Raw genomic sequence first — 19,374 nt, forward strand, 5'->3', positions numbered from 1 at the left:
ATTGAGAGTTCATAAAGTTTTCTCTCACATCACACAAAATAAAAGAATAAAATATAATAAGAAGACTTCAAATTTTCCCACATGATGTAAGCATACTGAAAACTACCCATATGACATTTTCAACAACCAAATAATGCACAGTATCAAGACCAAAAGCAAATAAGGTGTTAAGAATCACTGAGTGATTCACTTGGAAAAATCGAACAAGTAAACTCTTACCTTCTTTTTCATTTTTTGCCCCGCTACACACTACTTGTTAGTGTTTCACCACACCATATAACATAGACAACCCAAGAGTTCCACAATGATGGACGGTACGGAATGCGTCAAGCTCCCCAATTCAAAGTCACCTCAGGTCTAGCCCCCAAAGAGCTGCCAACCGTAACATCTATAAAGTTGTTTGACTGCTACACCAGCCTAGTTAGAGTAAAATTACCTGAAACAAAAAGCAGATCTGTCCCTTGACCCTCCTCATACAATTCAAAGCCATATCGTTTTGTACAATAATCCTGCACGATGAGAGCAGCATATATTTTCCAAGAATCTTGATATTACTATGCTTTGAATAGCCTTGAATGTCAAAGTGTCATAATCAATGTGCTTAAAAGGCGGGATGATAGAGATTCAGCTTAATAACAATAAGCCTAAGAGAGATGTCGGAGATGGTTATGGTCATGGTAAATCATGACCCATGATATGAGTTCCTAAATTTTCCATGTCATGTCGAACTCGTGCCATGAGATGAAACTCCCGATCATTTTTCAGGTACCATGTTAGGAGATGTAATGTAATGTAATTAAGCCTTGATGAGTGGGGGAAAATAACAATACTCAACAACATGTCTATTTGAGAAGCACTCCTAACTTTGATGTACGTCATGGTCAAGATGAGGTGGAAATTGGAAAAACATACAAATACGAACAAAACTACAACCATGCACCAGTTACATAGTATGCAACAAAATTCTGCACCCTGACTAAAATATCCAAGCATTCTAAGATGCCGCATCAAATGTATGCCATGGATATATAGATCTATAACATGGTTCAATAATATGTTCATGAAACCACTGAGAGAATAATTAACATGCGAATAGATGCTAATGCGGATGCCTTGATGATGGAATGGATGCATGCAACAGCTGCATGATGCATCCTATCATGTAGTAGATTGTATTGTCAGTGCATAGAGATCAGAGTACATCCCCTTCCAGCTACTGGTATGACAGAGGTTGTGCAGCTCCATTCGCACCAAAAGCAGCACCCGCGTGGTTAGAATCCTTCCTTTTTCCAAAAGGGTTCTTCGAATATGTTTCTAGAGATTAAGAAAAAAACAAACATCCACGATAAAGGACAACGGTAACATAAAAACTCTGATTCAGAAAAATGTCTTCCATGGCACATTCTCTATTTTGAAATATACTTTATCTATTTCCTTTATGAAACTCTTTTTGTATCTATTTAACATTTCGTGAGATAATTGGAACTAAATTATGTTGAACCATAAATCAAAAACTTGCATGCATGCAATACCCGCCTCTTACAATCACACACACACACAACACCCTTACATATATAATTGTAGAGTTTATTGACACAATCATTGCATTTATAATTAAGAATTTTAACAATAGAATCAAAAGAGTACAGCCAAAGACCTAGGATGGCAAAAAGAGCTAATGCTTCTAACCAATTTAACAAGGTAATGCTTCTAACCAATTTAACAAGCAGCAGCAGCATATACCAGGGTCGTGTTCAACCTCCGGTCCTCCACATGCCCATAACAATTAAGATCCATCGAACAAAGCATAAAAATGAGTGATGGCACAAGAAGCTTAGTTCTGCTTCGAAACAGTAGTCCATCACAAATAGCAAAAGAGAGCATCAATCTAGGTGCTCGAACCCCAACAAGCACTATAGCCTATGAAATGACTTCCCTATGAAAGATGAGGAAACAACCACCAAAAATCTAATATACCTAAGTTACTGAAAGTTCAAATTATTTTGGGCCATACTTTAGCATAACGATGCTATTTTGGGCCATGCTAGGTAATGCCTTCTCAACAATTCAACACCACAAGACATGGGCCATGTGTCTACTTTCAGTACTTCAGACAGCATGCTAAAATTAAAAAAGAAACAGGCCATTACCCAAAATTCTAAGGTATAAAATTGGCAAAAACAAAAAAGACAAGGGAAATTAAGGTAAGCAAATAAACGAATTTAGTGACAAATGCTAGAAGGATATTGTATTCGCATTCCAATAGAACCAGAGCTTGGGATAACAGCACCCTGCAAACTATGGTGCACGTTGGTGGCACTGTTGACATCCTGCATAAGTAACAACAGGTCTTAAATAGATCTAATCCAGTAAAAATGGAGAAATATGCAGCATCACATAAGATGATTAGCATAAGAAAGCATCTAAGCAGAAAATAGAAGATAACTCACTTCAAACTCAATGAAGCAAACAGTGTGCCTTTCCTGTCTCAAAATCTTCATCTGCTTAAAACCAGGTTGACTGCATAAACATAAATAAAGTATAAATGAAGCAGAAGAATCCAGTTACTAGTTGCCATCTGTATAGTAATCAATTGAATATCAAACAGTTCCCAAACTAGCATAGGGTGTAAAATACATACGCACTGAAAAGACCCCTCAGTTCTTCCTCATTTACGTTCTCTCCAAGATTACCGATAAACAGAGTATTGCAAGGAGGGTTATCTTTAATATTCTGCAAAAATTAAATTAAAAAAGAACACACACACATTTTCAGGCTTTCCACCAAGTTCCTCAACATCAACATTTAAGGTTCAGAATATATTTCTCAAAAAGAAAAATGCAGCAAATACAAGGCAAACACCTACAATAATGAAACTAATGATAAAGACATCACTAGCCAATCAATCAGTGTTATCATCACAGTTTTTTTATCAGAAAATTGGCATTCTCTTGTGTCAAATTATCAATAATTTAATGCAAATTTAGTAGAATCTAATTTTCTTGTATCAAATTATTATCAGCTCACTAAATAATTCAGATCTTCAGCCAGATGACATGCAGCATTCACCACGGTGTGAAGTCAACCATTTAACTTGATCCAACAAGAAGAGACTCAAAAGCAACACGCTTATCCAAAAAAAAGAGACTCGAGCAACTGGCTTCAAACTTGCTACCGCATCAAAAATTTCCAAGAGGAACCGCTCATCCTATATGTATTGTTATTTTGCATATTTGATTGAAGTTTATTCTACCATACAATGTGAAAGTCCCAGGTGGTCGCATCGTGACAGTGTCAGCCAATTTTACCAACATGCCCAAGCTATATTCAAAGATGAATCATTGGGCCTGGGTAGTTTCTTTAATGCTAGTGAATGAACCCCTAGAGAGTATTAGACAAAAGTAAAATCATGTGTAAATTAGCTTAGCTCTTAATGAGACTAGCCACTCTTTATTTATATACAAAAGGAGTACAGTAGCCTTACAGCAACCGTTAACATAAGGAAAAATAAAAGAAACATAAAAATAAAGTCTGATTTCCAACACTCCCCCTCAAGCTGGAGCAAAGATATCAACCAAGCCCGACTTGGCTGTAGACGACTTTAGTAAGGCTGGTCTCACTAATTTTGTAAACATATCTGTAGAATGCTCTGGTGAAGGAATAAAAATGGAGCAATAATGCCTGACCGAACCTTCTCCCGAATGAAGTGAATATCAACCTCTATACGCTTTGACCCTTTATGAAGAATTGAACATGAAGCAAGCATAATCGCAAACTTAGTCACATAATAATTAAGATGAACCTTTGATAGGTATACCCAACTCAGAGAGAATAGATCAAAGCCAAAGGAGCTAACATGTACCCTGAGCCATAGCACGATACTGAGCCTTAGTTAAGGATCTAAAGACTACAGCCTGCTTCTTACTCTTCCGTGATATAAAATGATTACCATAGAAAGTACATAAGCCAGAAGTAGAACGTATATCTGTCTTACCTCAGACATAATCTGCATCGGTGAAGCATAAAACCCCTTATTGTTTTCTTGATGCATAGACTAAACCAAGGCCTCAACAAGATCTGAGATACCACAATATATGATAAACTGCACCCAAGTAAGATGTACGAGGAGCATGCATAAAGTGACTAACAACGTCACCGCAAACGAAGTTTGGCCTAGTATTGGTCAAATAGATGAGGCGACCTACTAGGCATTGATGCACAATCTGATCAGATTCCAACTCCCCAGACTCAACTGAAAGCTTAAGGTCTTGATCCAAAGGAGTGGAAGCTGGTCTCCACCCCATCATACCTGTATCCTCCTGAAGAAGATCCAAAGTGTATTTACTCTGAGAAAGAGATATCCATGGCGTGAGCGAGCAACCTCAATGCCAAGCATAGTTGTTAAAGGCTCAAGGCGCACTAAGGCGCCAAAGGCCTTTTAGAGCCTAATCGCAAGGCGCCAGCCCGATCGAAGTAAGACGCGTGTACATAATAATGCATATTTAAACATACATTATTATATATATTCATAATCAAGCAGTAATTGCAGTTAATGTAAGTAGTGAACCATAAATTTATGAATTTTGTCAAATATTTCTTAAAGCTAAACAGATTCTTTTAATTTAGTAGTCATTAAGTAAAATGGAAAATGATATGAACAAATGATTAAAAAATACAATGTGCGCCTTCTTTGAGCCTTAAGCCTACTAAAAAGCGTGAGCCCGAGGGCTTTATGTGAGCTTGATTGAAGGGGCCTGGTGTAACGGGCAGGTGTTTCGCGATCCGACCCAAAAGCTTAAGCTATTAGGTGGGGCTAACACCCAACCCATATATACCCATTCACTTTTCCATCCGGATTTTATGTGGGCCAAGCTCCCCCTTGTTACATTCTCCCCCCCACCCAAATTCGTAACGCTCTCATTACGGCCCGGGCCACCCTGCCTACCCGGGGTGCAGGCCCAGACGCCCTCCGGGCGAGATGCTTGGCGAGACACCGAATCAAGGACTGGGTGTGGGTCTGATACCAATTATAATGGGTGGGTGTTTCACGATCCGACCAAAAAGATTAAACTATTAGGTGGGGCTAACACCCACCCCATATAAACCCATTCACTTTTCCATCTGAATCCGATGTGGGACAAGCTCCCCCTTGTTACACCTGGCCTATAATAGGTTGAGGTGCTCTAGTTGAGCTTTGACGAGCCTGGGGCTTTTTTGTAGCCTAGGCGCGCCTTTAACAACTATGAATTGCCAAGGAAGTAACAAAGAGAACCCAAATCCTTCACATCAAAGAACCGACCAAGATCTCCTCTCACATGTGCAATACTAGCAGAATCATCCCCTATGATAATGAAGTCATTAACATATACTAATACAACAATAGACCGACATGTGTGATCAAAGTAACACCTCACAAAGTCCATAGAGAGAATAACATCACTAAATCTAAAAACCCAAGCCCGAGGTGACTGTTTTAGCCCATAGAGATATTTATAAACGTGACACCTTTCCTGCATACTCCCCCTCAGCCCGAAAACCCGATGGAGGATCCATGTAAATGGTCTCCAATAAATCACCACTAAGAAAGGCATTCTTGTCATCCCTCTGATGAAGAAGCGAAGAATGAGATGCAGCCATGGACACAAGAAGACAAATTGTTGTCAATTTAGCCACAGGAGTAAAGGTAGCACTGAAATCTTTCTCGAGAATCCAAGTAAATCGCTTGGCCACAAGACAAGCTTTGTATCAGTCAATAGTACCATCTGCTAAGTACTTCACAGTGAAGACCCACCTTTTCATCTTTAGGTAATGGAACAAGCTCCCATTTCCAATTTTGCTGCAAGGCATTCATACATGCATTCATGGAAGCAACCCACTTAAGGTCCTATTGAGCTTCAGATATTGTCCAAAGAATATGGACATATATGACCACCCCAAAAAGGTCTGATACGAATCTGAAAGACACTAATAAGAAACTTATTGGGCAATAGGATGATTAGTATTGCCAAAAAAACCATATCGAGAAAGAGGATTGCGAATTCGAGAAGGATAACGGTACTGGGGCTCAAAGTCATTAGGAACTATATGGGTGGAAGAATTACACGAGTCCGAAGAATATTCTGGCAAAGGAGGTTGAGGGCGAGGATGACGATAATAAACCTGCAAAGGGGGAGGAGAAGACTGTTGCCCTGATGATGGCTCAAAATAGGAACAAGCAAGTGGAAATTTTTCATTCTCTATAATACCAGAGATGAGGTCTTGCATTAAAGAGTGAGTGCCATAGAAAGGAACATCTTCAAGGAAAGTAAGATCAAGAGAGTGATAAAAGTGTTTGGATCCTGGACCATAACAACGATACCCTTTAGACATGATACTATGATATAATGCCCCAAAACATACAACGAATAGCGTTGTCATCTAGTTTAGAATGAGTAAGACTACGATTTTGGACAATACAAGTGCACCCAAAAACCCGAGTCGAGAGAAAGAACAAAGTACTATCGGACTAAAGTATTTGAAATAGAGCTTAACCAAAGTTAAGCCGACTAGGAGTACGATGGCTCAAATAAGTGGCAGTGAGAATAGCCATATGCCAAAAGGTTTTTCGTACCTGCATTCCATGTAAGAGACATCGAACCATAGCGATGATGTGACGATTTGAAAGTTCCACCATACCATTTGTTCAGGTGTATAAGAAAATGTAAGTTGTTGCAAGATGCCCTTTTGGTTTAGCTAAGAGCAAAACTCATTTGAGACACTCACGCCCATTATCTGATCGAATTTTTCTCAAAACAGTTTTATGTCGAGTTTTACTGTCTGCAACAATTGAGAGAATAAGGGACACACCTCAGATTTCTTTTTAAGTAAATAAATCCATCTACATCTAGACTAATCATCAATGAAAGTCACATAATAACGATGCCCGGAAAAAGCCGTAACAGCTGAGATTATTTGAAATCCTTTGAGAAAGGTACATTGTATCACAGATCATGGTTACAGACCAAAGACAGTCCTATTGTTGGTATACTATGTATTTTAGGGTTTTTGTCACTGCCAGGGGCATTCCAGTCATTTCACATGTGTGTGATCATTTTATATTTACCCTGGATGTTGCATTGCATTACAGAGCTCAGAAAATCAAGTTAATTGTGTATACACAGGCTGCAGCAACAGATTTCTGTATATATTGAAATGTGTCCACTTGAAGGGCATTATGGTCTTTTCAGTATGAAGAACATGGGGTTGACACGTATACAGTGGTTCTAGAGTGAAAGAATGATGGTTGTTATACATTTTTTAGGCGCTATGTCTGGTTATATATATATCACTGATACACATGTATGTGAGTTGTGAAAAGGTGGTGTACTAGAAGACAAAAATAGTGAGTTGTGCAGGGGTGTTGTAGCCTTTTCACTCAGGGAATGTCAGAATATTCCAACACCAATGATTGGTGGAATGTGCCACGTTTCTTTCCTCGTTAGGGTAGGACTACAACTCAGTGAACCACTATATATATGTTGTTATAACAGCAGCAGAAAAGAGAGCCCTTTTGTGTGCACCTTGAGAGTCCTTGTGAGCTACATTGTGAGTGTTCATCTCAAGAGACCAAATGAGAGAAGTTTTCTGAGGTTTAATTCAAAATTTGAGCAGCAAATTCAACTCAGAATTCTGTATTGAGAGATACAATCACTGAAGCTTTAAAGGATTACATTTGAAGCTATTTTTTCTGATGCAGATTCATGGTTTGAAGGGTCCAAAATCATCTGAGCCATTTCATGAGCACTTTGAAAGTTGAGGCAAGTATATTTTGTTCACTTACATCTGCAGACACGTGTTTATGGTTATAAGTTCACTGCAGTAGAGTTTTACGTCTCATACCTCTATTTTGGTGATTTTCTGGTTTATAAGCTTCTGATCTGAACTTATATTGTTGATATCATGCTGTGAATCTATTGACTATCATCTGAGCATGATTATATAGTTGATTTGAAGCTGTTCAAGTTGAACTTTGATCAGAAAAATGGTTAGTTCTGAAAATGGTCTTTCACACTTTGATAGCTAGGGTTTTCAAGTGTATCAGCTTCTGATTTGTGGTTCATCTGTTGATATCTTGCTATGTACATCATGACTATTATCTAAGCAAGTACATTATGATATTTGGGAGCTGTGTAACCTATTGAATGGACTGAGTTGTGGTCATTACTGGTTTCCACACTTGAGACCAAGACATAATCTGTTTTCTGCAGAAAACTAGTTTTGTTGTGTACTGAATGTTATACCTTGCTATTCTTTGTGAGTTTATCCCTTGAGCAAGAGTATTTAGTTGATTGAAGACTGCATGGACCAAGCTCAGGTCTGAATTGAAGCTACATTCAGATTTTTTTTTTTTTGATAAGTAATAATTGAATTAAAAAGGCGTTCAAGAGGGGAACGCATCCCTTATACAAAAGTGGAACCGGGGTTTAGGGCCCCAAAGAATCCAAAAAAATGATTAAATCATCGGGAGAGGAACAGGACTTCCTCTTCACGTAACTGATAAGAGAGCGAATGATGTGAAGTTTCAGAATCGCTATGGACGACTCTTTCCCTTTGAACATTCTACTATTCCTCTCCTTCCATATGCACCACCAAACACAATGGGTACAACTCTCCAATAATCACGAACACCACTTCTCACACGGTATCCTCTCCAAATATGAATCAAATCCTTAGGATAACGAGGCATAACCCAACGCATACCAAACAGACAAAAGATAAGATTCCAACAATCGCTCGCCACAGGACAATGTATGAGAATATGAGCAACTGACTCACCATCTTGTTTGCATAGGCAACACCAGTTAACAAGACAGTTGCCCCTTTTTCCTTAGATTATCAATTGTCAGGATCTTACCCCATACAGCGGTCCAAACAAAGAATGCCACCCTAGTTGGAGCCATAGAACGCCAGATAGTCTTCCACGGAAAATCAACGATATCAAAATCAGAAAGACATAAGAATAAGGATCGAACTTCGAAGCGACCATGGGAAGAGGGAATCCATGTCATGTCGTCACAACCTCTGCCAACTGCCTCCGGTCGATACAGTAAATCCATAAAAACACATAGCTCGTCCACTTCCCAATCCTAAAAAGAGCATCGAAAGTGCACGTCCCACGTAATCCCACTACTATCAAGCCGATAACAGTCAGCTACGTAGGCATGTCTATCAACTGCAATACTGTATAATCTGGGAAATAAACTAGATAAAGGCCGGTTTCCACACCAAAGATCCTCCCAAAAGCGAACACATCTGCCATCACGAACTTTGAATTTGATATGAGTAGAAAAAGCATCCCATCCCTTTCGAATGGATTTCCACGCCCTTACTCCTCCCACGAGAGAAACTAGACGAGTAGACCAACCACCACTCTCTTCCCCATACCAGCATGAAACAAGCCTTCGCCAAAGGCGATGTCTTTCCCTCCCGTACCTCCACAACCATTTTCCCAAAAGGGTTTGGTTAAAGGGAACCAGTCTTCTGAAATCAAGACCACCAAACTTCATTGGCTTGCAGACTTGTTCCCAATTGACAAGGTGATACCTAAACTCTTTTCCTCTTCCGCCCCAAAGGAAATCCCTTTGAATTTTTTCAATCCTAGCAACAACAAAGCATGGAATTTGGAACATAGATAAAAAAAAATATGTGGGAAGGCTCAATAAAGTGCTCTTTATAAGCGTAATTTTCCCCCCTTTAGACAAGTATTGCTTTTTCCATCCTGCCAATCTCTTCGCATACCTATCAATCACAGGGTCCCAGCTCCCCACTGTTCTAGAGGAAACCCCTAAAGGCAAACCTAAATACAGAATTGGAAGAACTCACTCTACACCCAAGGACTGTTGCTAAAGATGAGATATCCTGAACATCTCCAACCGAAACAAGCACACTTTTAGCCACATTAACCTTCAGACCAGAAACAGCCTGAAAACAAGCCAAGATGCACCTCAAATATCTAAGTTGAGACACATCAGCGTCACAGAAAACTAGGGTGTCGTCCACAAAAAGTAAATGAGAGACCTCCATCTGATGAACAGGATCTCTTCCCACCATAAAGCCGTTAATAAGATCAAGATCATCTGCCCTTCGCATAAGTCTGCTTAATCCCCCCATAACAATAAGAAAAGGGAAAGACGACAGGGGATCTCCTTGTCTTAAACCCCCAATACACCCAAAGAAGCCAGCAGGAGACCCGTTCACAAGAACAGAGAACTTGACAGACGAGAGGCATGTCTCAAACCTAGTCAAAATGGTTTTTTTGTTGAACCAAGCCTGGTGTTGATCTATTGTTGATACAACTTCTTGTTCATTCTGTGATTATCATTTGAGCAAGTACATCTAGTAGATTCGAGGTTTGAGGAAACCATGTATAGGCTCAAATTGAAGCTGCATTGAAGATTGACATCTCAGACCTGAGATTATTGCAGAAGTTGAACTAGGGTTTGAATTGTTTTCATCTTTGAGCTGTATAGTCACTCTTATCATTTGTAGCACCTATTGTATGTTATTGTCATATATGCTTTCATGTATTTGAGGAGCTGTAAGAGCTCAGAGGGTCCAAGCAGGGGTGCTTATGAGAGGGGGAGTGTTGTATACACTATAGAGAGCTAGAGTGTGAGACAGCTGAGTGTGTATCAACTTGCAACACACACAACTAGTGGACTTACATTGGCTAAGGCCAATAACCAAGGTTTTTGATCCCCTATTTAGAGGGGTTTTCCTTGTAACATCTTGTGTCAGTTTAACACACTTCATAGTTACTGTGATAACAACACTTGAAAAAGGAATTAACTAAGTGCAGAAACAAGTTGTGTGAACCAATTCTCCCACTCCCCCTCTTGGTTGATCAATTATAAATTCGCTCTTCCATAGAATTGAATAACCATCCCAGAATGGTACACTTATCCATATCCTAGTATTGACCATATTTAGGGTCCTTGATATCATTTTTTTTTTTTCGATTCCCAAAAGCCAACATGTTTTTCCTTTAACCCCAATTTAGAGACAAAATGATCGAGACCGCGAACCAAAGTTTTTTCCATTCAACAGCACACTAGTTACACGTTGAGCAGGTGTGTGTTAAGAGAAAAACAAGCAAGTACATTAAACACCCATAACCCATGTTATCAAATAACCCCAAAAATATCACAAACGCACATGAAGAATATGACAATAAAACTGTCGAAGACACGGCGAAGGCAAAGAACAATGCTACCGAACACACCAGCAACCCAAACAAGTCACAAATAGCACCGAGAGACCGTTAACATATTTCAAACGCTAAGGGAATACCTCTAAAATAGGGGTTGGAACCTGGGAAGAGATCCTCCCTACACTGTCACACACACCAACCCTATGGTTTTTCTATATTAGGCAATCGAAACAAGAGAAAAAAGAGAAGGGGGGAGAGGTTTGTGATCTAGTGTTGGTCACAATTATGAGAGAGGAGAAAAAAAAATGGACGCAAAGAGAAAGGGGAGAGAAGAAAGAAATTAGGCTATCTTAGCTATTAATGAAACTAGCCACTTTTTATATATAATAAAAAAAAGGAGCTCATCAAGCCTTAACATAAGGAAAAATAAAGATAGATAAAAAATAAAAATAAAAAAAAAAAAGTCTGATTTCCAACATAGACAAATGCTTCTTTGGTATTTTAGATGTGTGGCTAACCTTACTTTTCTTCCATGTGATATGAAATTTTCAAAATGCACAACGTACCTAAGTCGGACATGACAGTTGTCAAGTATACAATATGTGTCTGTGGACCAACATATCTAGTTGAAGATTCACCAACGTGTTAGATTATTCGAATTTTATACACTATATAACCATTCATAAATGTTCTTATCTCTTTTGTAACATGACCGCTTAAAAACGAGTCAAATTCCTGTGTTATTTAATCTATATCGCATAACATATCATTTTGTCATAGGAAATAAAAGAACGATGTAAAACAATTTAAAATTTTAACGGTGTCCGTGTATTGGGATATGGGAATTAGATAAATCTGATACCCATATGCATAATTGTAGCGAACATGCACATCTAACTAGAACATGGCTTTTCTTCAAAATAATTGCCCAATATTTGTTGCGTACTCAAAAAACAATTATACAAATGAACTACACAAATTAATAGGTAGAGAAACGTTCATCTTCATCATCATCATCCTTGCCTTAATCCCATATGAATGGGGTCGGCCACATGAATTCTCACTCTCCAAGCTTTTTTATTACATGTCATTTCAACTACTATATTTAACTTTTTTAAATCATTTTTAATAACCTCTTTCCATGTTTTTTGGGTTGTCCTCTCTGTCTCTTACCTTCTATCACAACTAGTCTTCCTTGTTTGATAGGCGCATCTCTAGGTTTCCAATGTACATTTCCAAACCATCTAAGTCTACTCTCTTGGATTTTTAAACCAATGGGTGCTACCCCTAATTTTTCTCCCACTTTCATTAGCGACCATATCTCTTCTAGTCACTCCACTCATCCATCTTAACATTCTTATTTCCGCTACATGAAAGTGGTGTTCTTGTTTCTTTTTTAGGGCCCAACACTCCACTCCATACAACATAGTTGGTCTAATGACGGCCCTATAGAACTTTATTTTTAACATGTCTTATTCTCTTATCACATAAAATAAAAACCAGCTAGCTTGTCTCCATTTTGTCCAACCCGCTCCAATTCTACTAGTTACATCGCTATTTATCTCTCCGTCTCTTTTTATTATCAATCCTAGATATTGAATATGGTTGTTTTGAGTAATATTTTGGTTTTGGAGCGCTATCGTTAAATTATCAATGTCCAAATCTTTATTAAGTTTACACTCCATATATTCGATTTTAGTTCAACAAGTTCTCAAACCTTTCGATTCTAAAGCATTTCTCCACATTTCTAGTTTTATTGCTAAGTTTTCTGTTAAGATATCCAAGAGCTCGATATCATCAGCAAACATCATGCACCATGGAATCTCGTTTTGAAATTCTTTTGTTATTTCATCTAAGATTATTGCAAATAGATACGGGCTTAGCACCGATCCTTGGTGCAAACCTACGTTTATGGAAAGCTCATTAGTGTTACCCCGCGTGGTACTAACTTTAGTTTTTGTATAAATATACATATCTGGCATGAGCAATTTTTAAGAAAATTTAACAGATTGTGCAGCTTTCTAGAAGTCATGATTCCTATCCTATTATATAATACAAATCCAGAATCACAACAAAATGGGAGAAAAACAAGAAATCAATATGATAACTTCTTACTTCTTTTGAAACTAAGGGCCTATAGAAAAACAATGTATCCAAATGCAACATCAGGAAAATATAGTACAAGTCAACGACACATTGTTTCATCATGAAATGTTTGCAAACAACATAGAAGTGAAAAAAACATGACAGGAAAACCAAAAGGTATTTCTATAAGATTAATTTAAACAAAATTAGAACCAAACCAGAAAGTAAGATGACTCCTAAACAACTTGGTATTAGCAAACACAAAAAACTTTGTTGCCCCATATGTATGAATGCAAACTTTCCAGTAAGTAATGAGTTGCAAACTTTGTGACAGAAGACAAACAAATGGTGTAGGAAAAGAAGAGCATTTATATGAAAATCAATGAGTGCCAAAATAACGTGCTAAAAACAGTAAAACTTCCAAAAACAAAATGCAACTAAGGCTGTAAAATGGATCAAGCACTCAAGCTTACCTCATGATTAGGACTCGTGATAAGCATGTGACAAACGAACCAAGTTTTATCATATTATAAAACTCCTTATTCAATTGAGCTCAACTAAAACTGGGCCTGATAAGCTAATAGATACTATACTTGGAGCACATTAATTTTTTTAGCAGATCTTCAACAAAGCACTAGTCAACTTATTTAAAGCCCTACAACAATCAGAAGCATGGGGTATAGACATCACCTGGACAGGTACATAACTACTTGGTGCTGACACAGGAACAGGAGCAGGCATTGGCACTGGAGGAACAGGATAACCTGCATATGGATCGTATGGTGGAGGAGCTGGGGCCATATACCTAAGACAGATAACCAACATTTGTTAATAAGATAGGTGCTTTCAGGAAATATATTGTAAATCAACACTAGTTTACTAGAACCATCACAACACTTCATTCTGGAATGTGCCTTCCTTTGTTGACCACTCATAAATAATTAAATTGAAGAAAAAAAGGTTACAATTAAAAAAAAAAAAAAAAAAAAAATACATACCCATGCCAAACAGGTGCTGGGGGAGGGTGAAAAGGAGATGGACTCGTATAACCAGTGTGGGTATAATCGCCCCCAGTCCGCAGGCGTTTACTTTGATCATAAGCGTTTGAGTCTGTTACTATTCCTACAATACAATAATAATTAGAATTAGACAGCACAAAAATAAATTAATTAATTAACTAAAGTTAGAAACAACAACAAATAGGAGTTGTCCAAGATGACATCAGTTAAATACTTAAAACCACCACAACTCAATTGGGGACCATTGCCCATCAAACTCAATCTATGAGGAATTCATATTTGAGCAGAGTGCTTATAGAAGTATATAATTTTTACTTTGACAAGGAAGTATATCAGTACAAGAAGATTAGCAACAACTATTTAAACAAAGGGGCATCATGGCTAATGCATGTGGAACGTACTGAGAAATCCTAAAGTATGATAACATGCCCTGGAAAACCTAGTAAGCCAATTATGGGGAAAAGGTTGTGAAAAGATTGATTCACGAAATTGTTGTCACCTTCTCGACAAAACAGAGGGGGGGGGGGAGGGGGGGAGTGGGGTTGGGGGGGTGTGGTAAATCTGGTGATGTGACTCTTTATTATATTGTTAACTGAATGACTAACAAAATTAAATAACAATCAGCATAATCCTAACAATAGCTAGATCCAGATCCATCACAAGACTCCTTAAACTTCAGAGTCAGGAAGATCGAGCTATTCTCTCTAATTAAATTTGAGAAACTAATACGCGTTTTCTCCTACCACTAAACCCATAGCCATAAAAAATACCAAGATGCCTAAAAAACACACCATTAGCAAGACAACTCCACAAGAAGATGGCCATTACAACCCCAAGAAGTCCATTCCAAGAGATTGATCAAATATTTTTAATTGTATCATATATATAACAATCCTAGAGCAAACTGTAAAAATTATATTCTATTTGAAGTTAAAATGTAAATTAGCTTGTAATTTGACGTCACACAAGTAATATTCTCATGCATGATTGTTGCTTGTAGTCTTTCTAAACCCTAAAACTTAAACAAAAATTAACAAATACGTTTTAAATTACAAATGTTTATCAGCATGTGAAGTATTCACATGAAAATTTTCTTTATGTACGACTGTCCTACAATAATGTTGTGCTAATTGTCTGTAATGTCTATTTAGGCATCTTGTGAAATCTATTAAAACATTTTTAAGATCACATAATGTGGCAATAATTGTCTATTGATGTCGAGTTAGGCATCTTTCCAAATCTACTAAAACATTTTTAAGATCACATAAATAGAACATACACGCATACATTATAAAAATCTAAGCTCCAGTTTATTTATTTATTTATTTTTATTAGATTAACCTGGGGTATTTGGGGCTTTGCCCAGACTAATCCCCAAGGATAAGCTCCAGTTCGATGTCTCTGTGGTACGACAATCTATTCGTCCCCTTAAAAATGATTTAGGAAAAGGGCATTATTAAGAGATTATCACAATCCCCATACTAGGTCTCTACCATTGTGGCAGCCATGTCATCATGTCAGGTGAAGATGAAATGGCAATTCAGCATCCTCTCTTTTTTCTTTTCCCCTTTTTTTCTATTTTTACCGGTGACTACATTCATAAGTCATTGTTATGAAGATTGATTTTCTAAACAGTTTTGGACAATTCTATTATAATGTAGTAAGAGCATCTTATGAAAGCACTCAAACATAGCAAGTAAAAACTTACAAGAACATTGTCTCATTAAAACGAATAAATAAATAAATAACCATCTTAAACCTAACAAGAGGAAGCTCCTTTCAACAGAAGTTTCATTAGGTTCTTCCATCTCTTTCATCAGCTTTCTTCAATAAAAACTATATGGAACAAAGTAGAGCAGCACTCCAACATAAAATGCTTATTCAACTCTAACCACCTGCCAAGTAACATTCTTACCACCCTTCTTCATTATAACCTCACTTGCCATTGTTATGGCTTATAGGTTGCCATGGCTTTTTAAGAGCGCTACAGATACGGATTATTATCGTCTTGATAGTGGGAGGATGACTTGGGACTTGCAGTTACAGAGACAGTTCCATAATTGGGAGTTTGCGGAGGTAGCATAGTTACTAGCTTTTTTATACAGTCAAACGGTGGAGGGAGAGAGAATGGATGAAATGATTTGGACAGGCTCCCAAAGAGGAGTCTTTGATATTTGATCCTTCTATAGGAGACTTCTGAAGATCCAAGGTCTCGCGTTTCCATGAAAGGCCATCTGAAGATTGAAAGCCACTTGCATGCTCAGTTGTGCTTGGGAGGATTTAGAACTTAGACAATCTCATAAGGAGGCATTATTGTGAACTAGTGTTGCATGTGCAAGAAGGCAGAGGAGTTGGTGAAGCACCTTCTTTTACATTGTCCAGTCGCGTGGGGTGTTTGGTCTATGTTTTTGGCAGCTTTCGGTACATTTTTGTTGTCTTCCAATTCTACGGTTGACATGATCGAAGCTTGGAGAGGGTGTATAGTGGAAAGCCAAGTCAGAGATGCTTAGAGGGCCACTCCCCTTTGCTTATGGTGGGGTTTGTGATGCGAGGGAAATTAGAGATCCTTTGATGGAGAGAAGACCCTATTCGGTCTCTAAAATAGGTCATCTTAAGCTCTTTATTCTTTTGGGTAAATGCGTGAATTGTAAATCTGTGGGGGATCTTATGGATGTTGATAACTTAAAGTTGTAGTTGGCTTTTTTGTATTCTCTTGGCAGCGCTCCAACAAAAACAAATAAATAAACTGATCATACTTCTATATGAAACCCAACACCTTTGCATAAAACATATAGATGCTGCCCGTTAGATTGATGGGGAATAAACCTTCATGGGTACTAAAGTTACTAAACCCACTTTTCGAGGAACCTGGTATTGCAGTTGCACACTAGTCATCTAGTCTAATCATGTAATTCACCATGCATGGCTAAAAAACCTATCAATACCATCTACTACGCACAAATGATTCTTTAAAGTGTCAGATTGAAATCACAAAAACCAAGATCTTATGTCCAGTCATCTCGCACAACATCTAAGGATAACTAAAGAAGAGTTGAGCCCAAAAATAATTGGCGTCCCACAATTGCTATATATAGGTTTCCTCCAATCTTTATGATTTATTTCTTTTATCTCCAGTTATGGGTAAATAACTGAGGTCCACAATTCTCATGAGAATTGGAAATATCCAAGTCAAAATTATATGGCTTTATTTGGCCTGCTATTAGTTTATAAAAAGGATGTTATGCCTAGTGGGGTGTTCCGCCTTAACACCCATAGTTCGCTTTTTCTGGAAATGACTTATCCCTTAAAACTACATATCTTCCTTCGTAAAGGAATGAAAAGGAAAATGATGAAATTATCTCGTCTCTTTCCCTCACTTTTCATTATGATTGTCCATCTTGGATCCTGTCACCTTTTTATAGCTGGCCAAATGAACATTCTGCTCACCAAAACAAGAACCAATTTTCAAGCATGGACTACCCTAAAGACCCTATGGAACTTTTAAGTGTAAGAATGACACTCTTCTTCAACCATTTTCCATAACTCATTGAAGGAATTCATATACATTCATCTTTTACTTGGTTAAAGATAAACACATAGATTACCATTGTAGGATTCCCTCTTTTCCCTGCATTTTCCCATCAATGAACCATATTTCACTGATGCTCCATCTCAACTATGACAACAGCAAAAACAAATGAAGGGGTGAAAAGAAAAGGAAATTGAGTTCTGATGCTGAGACTTTCCTCATTATCTATGAGCCAAGAAAACAAAAACCAACAGCAATATATAATTTCACTTTGCTTTCTCTTCAACGGTAGTTCAGCATTCAGAAAGAAGATAATGTACTTTCTTTCTCCCCTTTGAAGTAAAGAAAGCATGAAATAGAAAGAGAAAACTCACCCCTTTTGACAAAAAGATTCTTCTTTGCCATTTCGGTGTGCAACACCGACTTCGACTCTGCATCAAAAACCATCTCCTGAACCCCAAAAACAAGCCAAAAAATAATCAATTACCAATTACTTCTAAACATACAAAAAACACAAAACTTCAACCAGGAACTTCGGAATAAAATAATCCTTAAGTTACCTGAAGAGCGTCTTTGGCCGCAATAGCATGCTGAGGGGTCGAGAATAGGGCAAAACCCATGGGGTGTTCGCCTTTGAAGTTAACCTGCGAAGCTTCGTAACCTGGCAACCATCTCAGCAGGTTCTGTAGTTCTCTCTCTTTCACATCCTCGGGAAGACCAGAAATAAAGATCGTCCTAACCTATATAAAAAAATAAAAAAATACATGTATGAAACACATTTTGTTTGCTAGTACATTGATCTATTAGAAATAAGCAAAGTAATTGAGATTGACGAGAGAAAGAAAATTGTAGATAAAGAATGTTACCTCGTCGGTGGAGAGACGGGAGTTATCCATGGTCATGGAAGGAGGGAGATGATGCGCCGCAGGAGGCGGAACGGCGGCCGCAGCAGCCGGCGGAGGGGCAGCTGCCGGCGGCCATTGATGATGGAATGGGTGGATTCCAGTCCCAGCCATGTCTCGATTAATCCTCTTGCAATGGCACTATTAAAACCCTAGAGAGAGAAAATGGGGGTACAGCGATGAATAATATGAGTGGGTAACTTCTGTAAAACCCCAACCTTCCCACCCCTAAGTTTTTTGGCATTTGTAATTACACCCCTTCCAATATTTACAAATTTTCTCCCAAGTGAAACAAAAAAAATACATATATTTGATAATATTAATTGTGAAAAAAATTTATTTGAACAAAATATTTTGTTCATTAATAAAAAATAGAATAATAAAAGTACTTTTTTTTTTTTTTAATTAACAAGAAACTCACATACCCATTTTGTCTCTTTAGAGACTCGAATCCTCACCATCCGCTTTAGATCATCTTCAATGGGCTCTCTAGAATTAGGCTTTCCTAATTTGCCATTCAATAGTCACGTCAGTATTTCTTATAACCACGTCAGCATTTTAGAGTCTCCAAATTTTAACCATCGCATGTACTCCAATGGTGCATTTTCGCTCTCTAAAAATATTAATATTTTTAAAATTTTTAATAAGTAT

The 19,374-nt window shown here is 37.8% G+C and overlaps 1 protein-coding gene across 1 annotated transcript; it reads right to left on the reverse strand.

Annotated features, from left to right (window-relative positions):
* Positions 1–807: 807 nt before the first annotated feature.
* Positions 808–18,946, reverse strand: LOC132283464 (cell wall integrity protein scw1). The gene is made up of 9 exons (XM_059785407.1): positions 18,688–18,946; positions 18,382–18,561; positions 18,196–18,271; positions 14,272–14,395; positions 13,964–14,078; positions 2,642–2,733; positions 2,451–2,520; positions 2,244–2,330; positions 808–1,306 (listed from the first exon to the last, which is right to left on the reverse strand). Exons 1-9 carry the CDS (start codon positions 18,835–18,837, stop codon positions 1,214–1,216), a joined length of 987 nt encoding a protein of 328 aa, XP_059641390.1. The 5' UTR covers positions 18,838–18,946; the 3' UTR covers positions 808–1,213.
* Positions 18,947–19,374: the final 428 nt, after the last annotated feature.

This window comes from Cornus florida, unplaced genomic scaffold, assembly GCF_030987335.1.
Source record: "Cornus florida cultivar Cherokee Brave unplaced genomic scaffold, ASM3098733v1 CherokeeBrave_3.0.0_Hap2_Chr11, whole genome shotgun sequence".
Classification (NCBI taxonomy): domain Eukaryota; kingdom Viridiplantae; phylum Streptophyta; class Magnoliopsida; order Cornales; family Cornaceae; genus Cornus; species Cornus florida.

What these genes read in the sequence shown, in the direction of transcription:
- LOC132283464 (XM_059785407.1), bottom strand. Translation starts at nt 18,837, where the DNA reads ATGGCTGGGACTGGAATCCACCCATTCCATCATCAATGGCCGCCGGCA. An exon ending in CCCGTCTCTCCACCGACGAG is followed by an intron (nt 18,562 to 18,687) that starts GTAACATTCTTT and finishes TTTTTTATATAG; the next exon opens with GTTAGGACGATCTTTATTTC. An exon ending in CCAGCACCTGTTTGGCATGG is followed by an intron (nt 14,079 to 14,271) that starts GTATGTATTTTT and finishes TATCTGTCTTAG; the next exon opens with GTATATGGCCCCAGCTCCTC.